This window comes from Pelobates fuscus, chromosome 13 (genome assembly GCF_036172605.1).
Source record: "Pelobates fuscus isolate aPelFus1 chromosome 13, aPelFus1.pri, whole genome shotgun sequence".
Lineage (NCBI taxonomy): Eukaryota > Metazoa > Chordata > Amphibia > Anura > Pelobatidae > Pelobates > Pelobates fuscus.
This window is the reverse complement of record NC_086329.1, coordinates 55,006,992-55,018,165: the sequence shown is the minus strand read 5'-3', so window position 1 is coordinate 55,018,165 and position 11,174 is coordinate 55,006,992. Positions and strand designations below refer to the sequence as shown.

The following is an 11,174-nucleotide window of genomic DNA, read 5'->3' as shown; positions in this document are numbered from 1 at the left end:
ATCAATAGAAAACATGACTGCTGACCAACATCCCGTTGCCCAATAATACACCTGAGACCTATGTTGTTGGGTAAGGGCAACGGCCACAGCTTTATTTAACTTAAACACCAAATGCCAGCAAACATATCATCCTGTCAGCTGTTGGGATGCTTCCCCAACTGACAGCTCTACCGTGAAATAATTCAAGAGTCCGGAGCAGTCTGGCCATGCCATCAGCGCTCAGCAGGCTGCAACTCCCCAAGCCGCCTCGGCATCTTCAACTGTGCTGCGCTGGCCAGGACTCCCGATTACTGAAACAGGGAGGGTGGGCGGGAAAGCTAGGATCCCTACAATTTTCCTGACGAACTGGAGAGTCCCCTCTCCCCTCTTTATCCCTCCTCTCAACTAAACGAATGTATCCATTTTGGTCCCAACCCTTTAACTCAGACATCAGTCAGGTCCTCCCTTCCTTGTCAGTCCAGGGAGCTACAGGAAAGTGAATGCCTGTAATTAGCATACAAATGTGCAATCATACCAGACCTAAACCCATATCAGCCTGCCATTCTCTTCAGAGGGTGATTACGGTTTCTAAGGCTTCACAATCTATAATGTAGACCCAAGAAGGAAGCACACAAACAACAGAGTGATCTCTTACTTTGCAGCAGTCCACAGTATGGATTCCACTTTTAGTAAAGACAAAGCTGAGAGAAAACCAGGGGGATATGGATGAGTGCACAAAGGATGCAAGGGCACTGTGTGGTCTTGGAGTAGAATGGAATCGCTTCATTTGTAACAGGATCTGGACATTTCAAAAGCTTTCCTGGTCTATATGGGGTCTCATTGCACAAAATGAACACATGTAAATATGAGGACAAAAATACTGGAGGTGTTAAATGTAGCAATTCTGTTTTGGCGTAAAAAAACATAGTCAGTAGAAAATTTCAAACTGTATGAGGGGGGGAAAAAAAATATTTCCGACCCTGCAGGGAGATTGAAACATGCTTGAAAGCAGCGTACATATCTATTCTATCTATCTAGATTCTAGAATATATTTTGCATTGCCGGGGGGATACTTTCAGTCTTGGACGTCCAATAAGGCATATCACGCAAAGGCATTTAATATCTAGTGCTGTCATCACCATCTGGTATCCTGTTGCTAGCACTATCTGCAACGTGTAAAGCACATTACTGATACAGAACGTGGCAGATAACAGAGATATACAGATCACACATGGGTAATGGAATCAAGAGACAATTATTCGGGTAGCTAGTAGTGATGGGAAAAACAGGACAATGATATAAAGGTAAAAAGAGCTCTATTGATGCATAAGAATTAGACACTAAGTTGCAATTGTATATTTGGTTATTTACTGATTTCTCTTTTCTCTCGCTCTCTCTTACACACACTCCAGACCACCGCTCTATTAGAGCGCTATAAGCCACAGAGACAAGAATCTTGAGACGCATCGCCACATCATCCCCCTCCCTGGTTAGTGGCAACACATCAAAAGGAGGACACAAATCTCCCCCCAGACGTCCTGGCAGAGCCACACACTCCAACATCTCAGCCACTGGGCAAATGACACCCCATACACCGGGGAATTCCTACAAAACACCACAGGCATGCACAAGAGATGCCCCTGCAACCCTCCACACTCCCTCACATCACAAGTGCACACCTGAGAGCCCATCTCCTAGAGACACCACACACTCAAAACTCCTCTCGGAAGCACTCACAAAAAAAAAAAAGCTATCTCTTGTTATCATACATACAAAAGAAAATGTTGACAAGCCTGTTTTATATTTTTCAATATTACTCTTGTTATGAAAAAGAAAAAAAATGCAGCACACCATGACTATGCTAAACAAAACATTGTCAATCTCACTGTAAAGCCAGGTAATATTGCCAAAACGTATACTTAACTCTGCACTCAAATATTAAGAATTATAAAAAAAAAATTCTATATCACATTTACAGTTAAAATGCCTTGCAGAACTAAAAAAATTTTTTTTCTTCATATTTTATTATGCTTCATATATAAATATTTAATGTGAAATGAAAGGCCTGTTTCTTCTGAATAAAATGATATATAATAAGTGTGGGTGCATTTAATAAGAAAGAGGTGAATTACAGCTAAACACAAACACCGCAGAAATGTAAACACAGCCCTGGTCACTAAGGGGTTAAAAAAAAGGTAGTGATGGTGCTTTATTAATTCTATCATATATCCACGTTGTAAACACTAACCCAAATGGAATGTCTTTTTTTTTTTTTAAATTATTTATTTAAATAAAGCTTTTATTTTTGAATAGCTGGGGCGAACAAACTGCCATAATGAAGGGGCTAACGCTGACCAGGCAACACTAACGTCAGGACAGCGCATTTCATTGGCTGTATCGCTATCCAGCTTTTCTCTTCCTCTCTCCGGACACGCCTCCTTCCACAGAAAGCCTTTCTGATTGGTACACTAAGAAAAAGCTTCCTGACCAATGTTCAAAATCCGCCCGGCGCTGGTCACGCGGGTTCTTATCTTTTTAACCCCTAAGAGGCTGCGGCCGGCGGCTGCTGGTCCGCAGCGCTACGTCACCAGAGGCGACAGCCAATCGCTGAGAAAGAGGGCGTGGCCCCGCGGGAGCAGCGAGGTGAGGTGGAGGAGTTTCACAGTGAAGGCTAGCTGGGGGAAATCGAGCTGAATCAGGTGAGCCGGATACCCCCCAGTCTAGATATATTGCACAGGCCGCCAGTGTCTAGGGCCATGTGTCAATCATTTAAACCCCGTGCATTATGGGGGTCTTCATGTGATGGGGGTTCCACTGACAGTGGGGTCAAACCGTGGCAGTGGGGTCTGTGTTAGTGGGGTCTTTGAGTGAGGTATGTGTAGGTTTGATACCAGGGGTCAAGTCCTGGGGAAAAAAGTGTGGGAACTCACCCAAGATTCCGCCTCCCCCCCCCCCCCCCCTAAAAAAAAAAAAATTACACTCCTATGCATATAGTGCAGTGCAGGATGTGTATTATTAATGTAGTGTGTTTGTAGTGAATGCAGAGTATGGATAATGAATGTAGTGTGTTTGTAGTCAGTGCAGTGTGTATAATGAATGTAGTGTGTTTGTAGTGAATGCAGAGTATGGATAATGAATGTAGTGTGTTTGTATTCAGTGCAGTGTGTATAATGAATGTAGTGTGTTTGTAGTGAGTGCAGTGTGTATAATAAATTTAGTGTGTTTGTAGTGAGTGCAGAGTGTGTATAATGAATGTAATGTGTTTTTTGTGAGTGCAGTGTGTGTATAATGAATGTAGTGTGTTTGTAGTAAGTGTAGAGTGTGTATAATGAATGTAGTGTGTTTGTAGTAAGTGTAGAGTGTGTATAATGAATGTAGTGTGTTTGTAGTAAGTGTAGAGTGTGTATAATGAATGTAGTGTGTTTGTAGTGAGTGTAGAGTGTTTTTTTAGTGATTGCAGTGTGAATAATAAATCTAGTGTGTTTGTAGTGAGTGCAGAGTGTGTATAATGAATGTAGTGTGTGTTGTGAATGCAGTGTGTATAATGAATGTAGTGTGTAGTGAGTGCAAAGTGTGTATAGTGAATGTAGTGTGTTTGTAGTGAGTGCAAAGTGTGTATAGTGAATGTAGTGTGTTTGTAGTGAGTGCAGAGTGTGTATAATGAATGTAGTGTGTTTGTAGTGAGTGCAGAGTGTGTATAATGAATGTAGTGTGTTTGTAGTGAGTGCAGAGTGTGTATAATGAATGCAGTGTGTTTGTAGTGAGTGCAGAGTGTGTATAATGAATGCAGTGTATTTGTAGTGAGTGCAAAGTGTGTATAATGAATGCAGTGTGTTTGTAGTGAGTGCAGAGTGCGTATAATGAATGCAGTGTATGTAGTGTGTTTGTAGTGAATGCAGAGTGTGTATAGTGAATGCAGAGTGTGTATAGTGAATGTAGTGTGTAGTGAATGCAGAGTGTGTATAGTGAATGCAGTGTATGTAGTTTGTTTGTAGCGAATGCAGAGTGTGTATAGTGAATGTAGTGTGCAGTGAGTGCAGAGTGTGTATAATGAATGCAGAGTCTATATAATGAATGCAGAGTGTGTATAGTGAATGTAGTGTGTTTGTAGTGAGTGCAGAGTGTGTATAATGAATGCAGTGTGTATAATGAATGCAGTGTATGTAGTGTGTGTGTGGTGAATGCAGAGTGTGTATAATGAATGCAGAGTGTGTATAGTGAATGTAGTGTGTGTAGTGAGTGCAGTGTGTACAGTGAATTTAGTGTGTTTGTAATGAGTGTAGAGTGTGTATAATGAATGTAGTGTGTTTGTAGTAAGTGCAGTGTGTGTGTGTGCTGGATTATGTGTGTGTGTGTGTGTGCTGGATTATGTGTGTGTGTGTGTGTGTGTGCTGGATTATGTGTGTGCTGGATTATGTGTGTGTGTGCTGGATTGTGTGTGTGTGTGTGCTGGATTATGTGTGTGCTGGATTATGTGTGTGTGTGTGTGCTGGATGATGTGTGTGTGTGCTGGATGATGTGTGTGTGTGCTGGATGATGCGTGTGTGTGCTGGATTATGTGTGTGTGCTGGATTATGTGTGTGTGTGCTGGATTATGTGTGTGTGTGCTGGATTATGTGTGTGTGTGTGCTGGATTATGTGTGTGTGTGTGCTGGATTATGTGTGTGTGTGTGCTGGATTATGTGTGTGTGTGTGCTGGATTATGTGTGTGTGTGTGTGTGTGTGCTGGATTGTGTGTGTGTGTGTGTGCTGGATTATGTGTGTGTGTGTGTGTGCTGGATTATGTGTGTGTGTGTGTGTGCTGGATTGTGTGTGTGTGCTGGATTGTGTGTGTGTGTGTGTGTGTGCTGGATTGTGTGTGTGTGCTGGATTGTGTGTGTGTGCTGGATTGTGTGTGTGTGCTGGATTATGTGTGTGTGTACTGGATTATGTGTGTGTGTGCTGGATTATGTGTGTGTGTGTGTGTGTGTACTGGATTATGTGTGTGTGTGTGTGTGTGTACTGGATTATGTGTGTGTGTGCTGGATTATGTGTGTGTGTGCTGGATTATGTGTGTGTGTGTGTGTGTGTGTGTGTGTACTGGATTATGTGTGTGTGTGTGCTGGATTATGTGTGTGTGTACTGGATTATGTGTGTGTGTGCTGGATTATGTGTGTGTGTGTACTGGATTATGTGTGTGTGTGCTGGATTATGTGTGTGTGTGTGTGTGTGTGTGTGTACTGGATTATGTGTGTGTGTGCTGGATTATGTGTGTGTGTGCTGGATTATGTGTGTGTGTGCTGGATTATGTGTGTGTGTGCTGGATTATGTGTGTGTGTGTGTGTGTGTGCTGGATTATGTGTGTGTGTGCTGGATTATGTGTGTGTGTGTGCTGGATTATGTGTGTGTGTGCTGGATTATGTGTGTGTGTGTGTGTGTGTGTGCTGGATTATGTGTGTGTGTGCTGGATTATGTGTGTGTGTGTGCTGGATGATGGGGAGGGGATGCATTTGCTTTTTAACCTTTGTTTTTATGGTTTTTTTACTTTACTCTCCCCCCTCCCTGCTTCTTACCTTGTCAGGGAGGGGGGAGATCGCCTGGTGGTCCGGTGGAGGGTAGCAGCCGCTGCATACAGGGGCCATCACACGCGGCGTTCTTCTCCAGCTCTCTCAGCTTCAACTCTCGCGAGACTCGCCTGTGCGGAGCGTTGCCATGGTAACCCGTGGCAACGCTCTCACAGCCGCGGGTCTCGCGAGAGTTAGAGCTGGAGAAGAACGCCGCGTGTGATGGTCCCTGTGTTCAGTTAGCAGGGCAGCGGGCAGGTCCTGCAGGACTGGGAACGGCGTTCCTGCTTTGGAAAAAGTGCAGGAACGCCGTTCCCATGCGTTCCTGCAGGACTCGAGCCCTGTTTGATACTTAGTCAATGGGTTGGTGTGTTTTGGGGGTTCACACCCTTTCAATGTGTTCTTGTGTGGGGTCACTGTTAGTATATGGTGTGTGTGTGGTCTTACTGTGTCAGTGGTATGGTGTGTGTAAGGAGTCTTACTGTGTCAGTGGTATGGTGTGTGAGGGGTCTTGCTGTGTCAGTGGTATGGTGTGTGTGAGGGGTCTTGCTGTGTCAGTGGTATGGGGTTAGTGGTCTTGCTGGGTCAGTGGTATGGTGTGTGTGAGGGGTCTTGCTGTGTCAGTGGTATGGTGTGTGTGAGGGGTCTTGCTGTGTCAGTGGTATGGTGTGTGTGAGGGGTCTTGCTGTGTCAATGGTATGGGGTTAGTGGTCTTGCTGGGTCAGTGGTATGGTGTGTGAGGGGTCTTACTGTGTCAGTGGTATGGTGTGTGAGGGGTCTTGCTGTGTCAGTGGTATGGGGTGAGTGGTCTTGCTGGGTCAGTGGTATGGTGTGTGAGGGGTCTTACTGTGTCAGTGGTTATGAGGGGTCTTACTGTGTCAGTGGTATGGTGTGTGTGTGTGTGTGGTCTTACTGTGACAGTGGTATGGTGTGTGGTCTTACTGTGACAGTGGTATGGTGTGTGTGTGGTCTTACTGTGACAGTGGTATGGTGTGTGTGTGGTCTTACTGTGACAGTGGTATGGTGTGTGTGTGTGTGGTCTTACTGTGACAGTGGTATGGTGTGTGTGTGTGTGTGTGTGTGTGTGGTCTTACTGTGACAGTGGTATGGTGTGTGTGAGTGGTCTTGCTGAGTCAGTGGTATGGTGTGTGAGGGGTCTTGCTGGGTCAGTGGTATGGTGTGTGTGAGGGGTCTTGCTGGGTCAGTGGTATGGTGTGTGTGAGGGGTCTTGCTGGGTCAGTGGTATGGTGTGTGTGAGGGGTCTTGCTGGGTCAGTGGTATGGTGTGTGTGAGGGGTCTTGCTGGGTCAGTGGTATGGTGTGTGAGGGGTCTTGCTGGGTCAGTGGTATGGTGTGTGAGGGGTCTTGCTGTGTCAGTGGTATGGTGTGTGAGGGGTCTTACTGTGTCAGTGGTTATGAGGGGTCTTACTGTGTCAGTGGTATGGTGTGTGTGTGGTCTTACTGTGACAGTGGTATGGTGTGTGTGTGTGTGGTCTTACTGTGACAGTGGTATGGTGTGTGTGTGTGGTCTTACTGTGACAGTGGTATGGTGTGTGTGTGGTCTTACTGTGACAGTGGTATGGTGTGTGAGGGGTCTTACTGTGTCAGTGGTATGGTGTGTGAGGGGTCTTGCTGTGTCAGTGGTATGGGGTGAGTGGTCTTGCTGGGTCAGTGGTATGGTGTGTGAGGGGTCTTACTGTGTCAGTGGTATGGGGTGAGTGGTCTTGCTGTGTCAGTGGTATGGGGTGAGTGGTCTTGCTGGGTCAGTGGTATGGTGTGTGAGGGGTCTTACTGTGTCAGTGGTTATGAGGGGTCTTGCTGTGTCAGTTGTATGGTGTGTGTGTGGTCTTACTGTGTCAGTGGTATGGTGTGTGTGTGTGTGGTCTTACTGTGAAAGTGGTATGGTGTGTGTGTGTGGTCTTGCTGAGTCAGTGGTATGGTGTGTGAGGGGTCTTGCTGAGTCAGTGGTATGGTGTGTGAGGGGTCTTGCTGAGTCAGTGGTATGGTGTGTGAGGGGTCTTGCTGAGTCAGTGGTATGGTGTGTGAGGGGTCTTGCTGAGTCAGTGGTATGGTGTGTGAGGGGTCTTGCTGAGTCAGTGGTATGGTGTGTGAGGGGTCTTGCTGAGTCAGTGGTATGGTGTGTGAGGGGTCTTGCTGAGTCAGTGGTATGGTGTGTGAGGGGTCTTGCTGAGTCAGTGGTATGGTGTGTGAGGGGTCTTGCTGAGTCAGTGGTATGGTGTGTGTGTGAGGGGTCTTGCTGAGTCAGTGGTATGGTGTGTGTGTGAGGGGTCTTGCTGAGTCAGTGGTATGGTGTGTGTGTGTGAGGGGTCTTGCTGAGTCAGTGGTATGGTGTGTGTGTGAGGGGTCTTGCTGTGTCAGTGGTATGGTGTGTGTGTGAGGGGTCTTGCTGAGTCAGTGGTATGGTGTGTGTGTGAGGGGTCTTGCTGAGTAAGTGGTATGGTGTGTGTGTGAGGGGTCTTGCTGAGTCAGTGGTATGGTGTGTGTGTGTGAGGGGTCTTGCTGAGTCAGTGGTATGGTGTGTGTGTGAGGGGTCTTGCTGTGTCAGTGGTATGGTGTGTGTGTGAGGGGTCTTGCTGTGTCAGTGGTATGGTGTGTGTGTGAGGGGTCTTGCTGTGTCAGTGGTATGGTGTGTGTGTGAGGGGTCTTGCTGTGTCAGCGGTATGGTGTGTGTGAGGGGTCTTGCTGTGTCAGTGGTATGGTGTGTGTGAGGGGTCTTGCTGTGTCAGTGGTCTGGTGTGTGTGAGGGGTCTTGCTGTGTCAGTGGCATGGTGTGTGTGAGGGGTCTTGCTGTGTCAGTGGTATGGGGTGAGTGGTCTTGCTGTGTCAGTGGTATGGTCTGTGAGGGGTCTTACTGTGTCAGTGGTATGGTCTGTGAGGGGTCTTACTGTGTCAGTGGTATGGTGTGTGAGGGGTATTACTGTGTCAGTGGTATGGTGTGTGAGGGGTATTACTGTGTCAGTGGTATGGTGTGTGAGGGGTATTACTGTGTCACAGGTTTGGTGTGTGAGGGGTATTACTGTGTCACAGGTTTGGTGTATGATGGGGTATAATCATGATAGTAGGAAGGTGTGTGCATGTGGATTATCCTGGTCAGTAGCACATTGTCTAAATATGTCGGTGGTGTTTTAACCATTTATATGCGGTCTAACAGTGTAAGTGGAACTGGGCAGAGGGCTGTTTTTACCCGGTCAGTGAGATGGGGTGTTTTACAGTGTCATTGGGATGGTTTGTAAACCATATTAGTCGGGGCGACATGTGGGGTCTAATCAGGTCAGTGGAAGTTGTGTGTAAGGAAAAGGGAGATCTGGCTTTTGTGGAATGTATTTTAATCTCAGGTTATTGCTTGTGGTGTGCTTAATTTATTGTGCCAGTTATGTGGCAAGTACCTAATCATGTGTATTGTGCCCATAAATGACTTGACTTTTTCGCTTTATTTGTTTAGTATTAAGATATTTAAATTCATCCTATAGTTAAACATTTGTGTTTTATTGCAGGGTCATAGCTACAGGGGCATCTTTCCTGTGTTCCATAGATGTTTCATGGAGCCTGTCCCCAGGAAGTAATCGGTCAATGTTTACCAGACTTCGAGAGAAACATGGTATATATAATCGGCAACTTAGAGATGCTGCCCTCATGCCCATTAAATGGGAGGATGAGTTAGCACCAGAGCATGTTTTTTTTTTTTTATTGCTCATTTGTGGGCTTTGATCATTATATCGCAGGCAGGCCTTGAGTGTGTTGCCACCCACCCTCGCTCTTATTGCTGCCGATCACCTGTAACATGAGGTGCAGAATTTACAAAAGGAAAGTGATCATCCTCACTTTGGTAGTGGCTGCCTGTGGCCTAGCATTGTGGAACAATGGTAGGCAAAAGAGAAATGATTTTGTGCAAGAGGTTGATATTGAGAAACAACAGAGCAAGGTCCATGTGTCTCCTGGAGTTAGGAAACTATCCAATGAATCCCTACCAGAAAAGTTACAAAGGCCAGAGGTTGATAACTTAACATTAGTGTACAGATCACTGGTTTTCCAGTTAGACTTTGATCAGAGCATAAAAAATTTGGAAAAAATAACAATCAGGCCACAAGATGATGTGGTTGTGGTGGTGCAGGTCCACAATCGCCCTGATTACTTGAGGTACCTTTTGGAGTCCCTTCGAAGTGCAAAGGGGATTGAAAATGTGTTGCTGATATTTAGCCATGATTACTGGTCTCCAGAAATAAATCAGATTATTTCATCTGTGGATTTTTGTCAAGTACTGCAAATATTTTTTCCATTCAGTATTCAGCTATATCCCAACGAATTTCCCGGACATGACCCCAAGGATTGCCCAAGAGACATCGACAAAAAAGATGCAGTTAAACTTGGCTGTATCAATGCAGAATACCCAGATTCTTTTGGGCATTACAGAGAAGCCAAATTCTCTCAAACTAAACATCACTGGTGGTGGAAACTGCACTTTGTGTGGGAGAAAGTCAAAGTCTTAAAAGATCACAAAGGTTTAGTTTTGTTCATTGAAGAAGACCATTATATGGCTCCAGATTTCTACCATGTTCTTAAAAAGATGTGGGACAGAAAAAAAGAAGAGTGCCCTGACTGTGATGTGTTGAGCCTTGGAACATATGCTCGTCCCCAGACCTTCGCAGACAAAGCCGATAAAGTGGAGGTGAAAACTTGGAAATCCACAGAACATAATATGGGCATGGCAATTAACTGGGACACCTATCAGAAACTTATTCAATGTACTGATACCTTCTGCACTTATGATGATTATAACTGGGATTGGACACTCCAGCATTTGACTGTTACTTGTCTTCCTAAATTCTGGAAAGTGATGGTCTCTGAAGTTCCCAGAATCTATCATACTGGAAATTGTGGTATGCACCATAAGAAATCCTGCAAGCCATCTACAGAAATTGCCAAAATTGATGCTTTGTTTTCAAGCAACCTGCATTTTATGTTTCCTGAGAGCATAGGAATTAGCAGACGTCACTCAATGGCCGCTTTATCTCCTCACGTGAAAAATGGTGGATGGGGCGATATTAGAGACCATGAATTGTGTAAGACCTATCGCAGATTGCAGTGAGCCCACTGCCTTTAAGCCTTTTAAAATTTGTATTGCATAATTATTTGCCGTATATAACCGAATATCGAGGGGGGTTGGGGTTATGAATTTACTCTCTGCTCTGAAAAATTGTTCTTGTTAAAGTCTTAATTGTTGTCTATAATTTTTATGTGTGAATGGATTGGGGGAAAGAACGATTATTATTTCTTACTAATTATAATGTCAAACATGCATTACATTTACTGAATACCTTTTGAAAATAAATTATCTAATTAAGTGACTGTTGTTGAATATTGTAATTTCAAATATGCAATCAACATTTTTCCTTTTAATTCTAACTTTCAAGTACAGGGGTCAGCAAGCTATGGCACTCAAGGATCCTTTGTACGGCACTCAATGCTGCCAGAGACAAAAACAGGTCTTGCCTATCAGGAGTCTCAGTGGGACTTCAGATATTCGCTGGTGCAAACCCAGCGATTACTGCAGGTGGTGATGGACAATCCTCAATTTATGCATTGAAACACTTCAAGGAAGTGATCTCTGATCACTTCCTCCCAGCACTTGTGA

The 11,174-nt window shown here is 44.9% G+C and overlaps 1 protein-coding gene across 1 annotated transcript; it reads left to right on the top strand.

The window, feature by feature from the left end:
• Nucleotides 1–2,466: 2,466 nt before the first annotated feature.
• Nucleotides 2,467–10,888, top strand: MGAT2 (alpha-1,6-mannosyl-glycoprotein 2-beta-N-acetylglucosaminyltransferase). Its single transcript, XM_063440041.1, has 2 exons — nucleotides 2,467–2,678; nucleotides 9,037–10,888. Exon 2 carries the CDS (start codon nucleotides 9,324–9,326, stop codon nucleotides 10,626–10,628), a length of 1,305 nt encoding a protein of 434 aa, XP_063296111.1. The 5' UTR covers nucleotides 2,467–2,678; nucleotides 9,037–9,323; the 3' UTR covers nucleotides 10,629–10,888.
• Nucleotides 10,889–11,174: the final 286 nt, after the last annotated feature.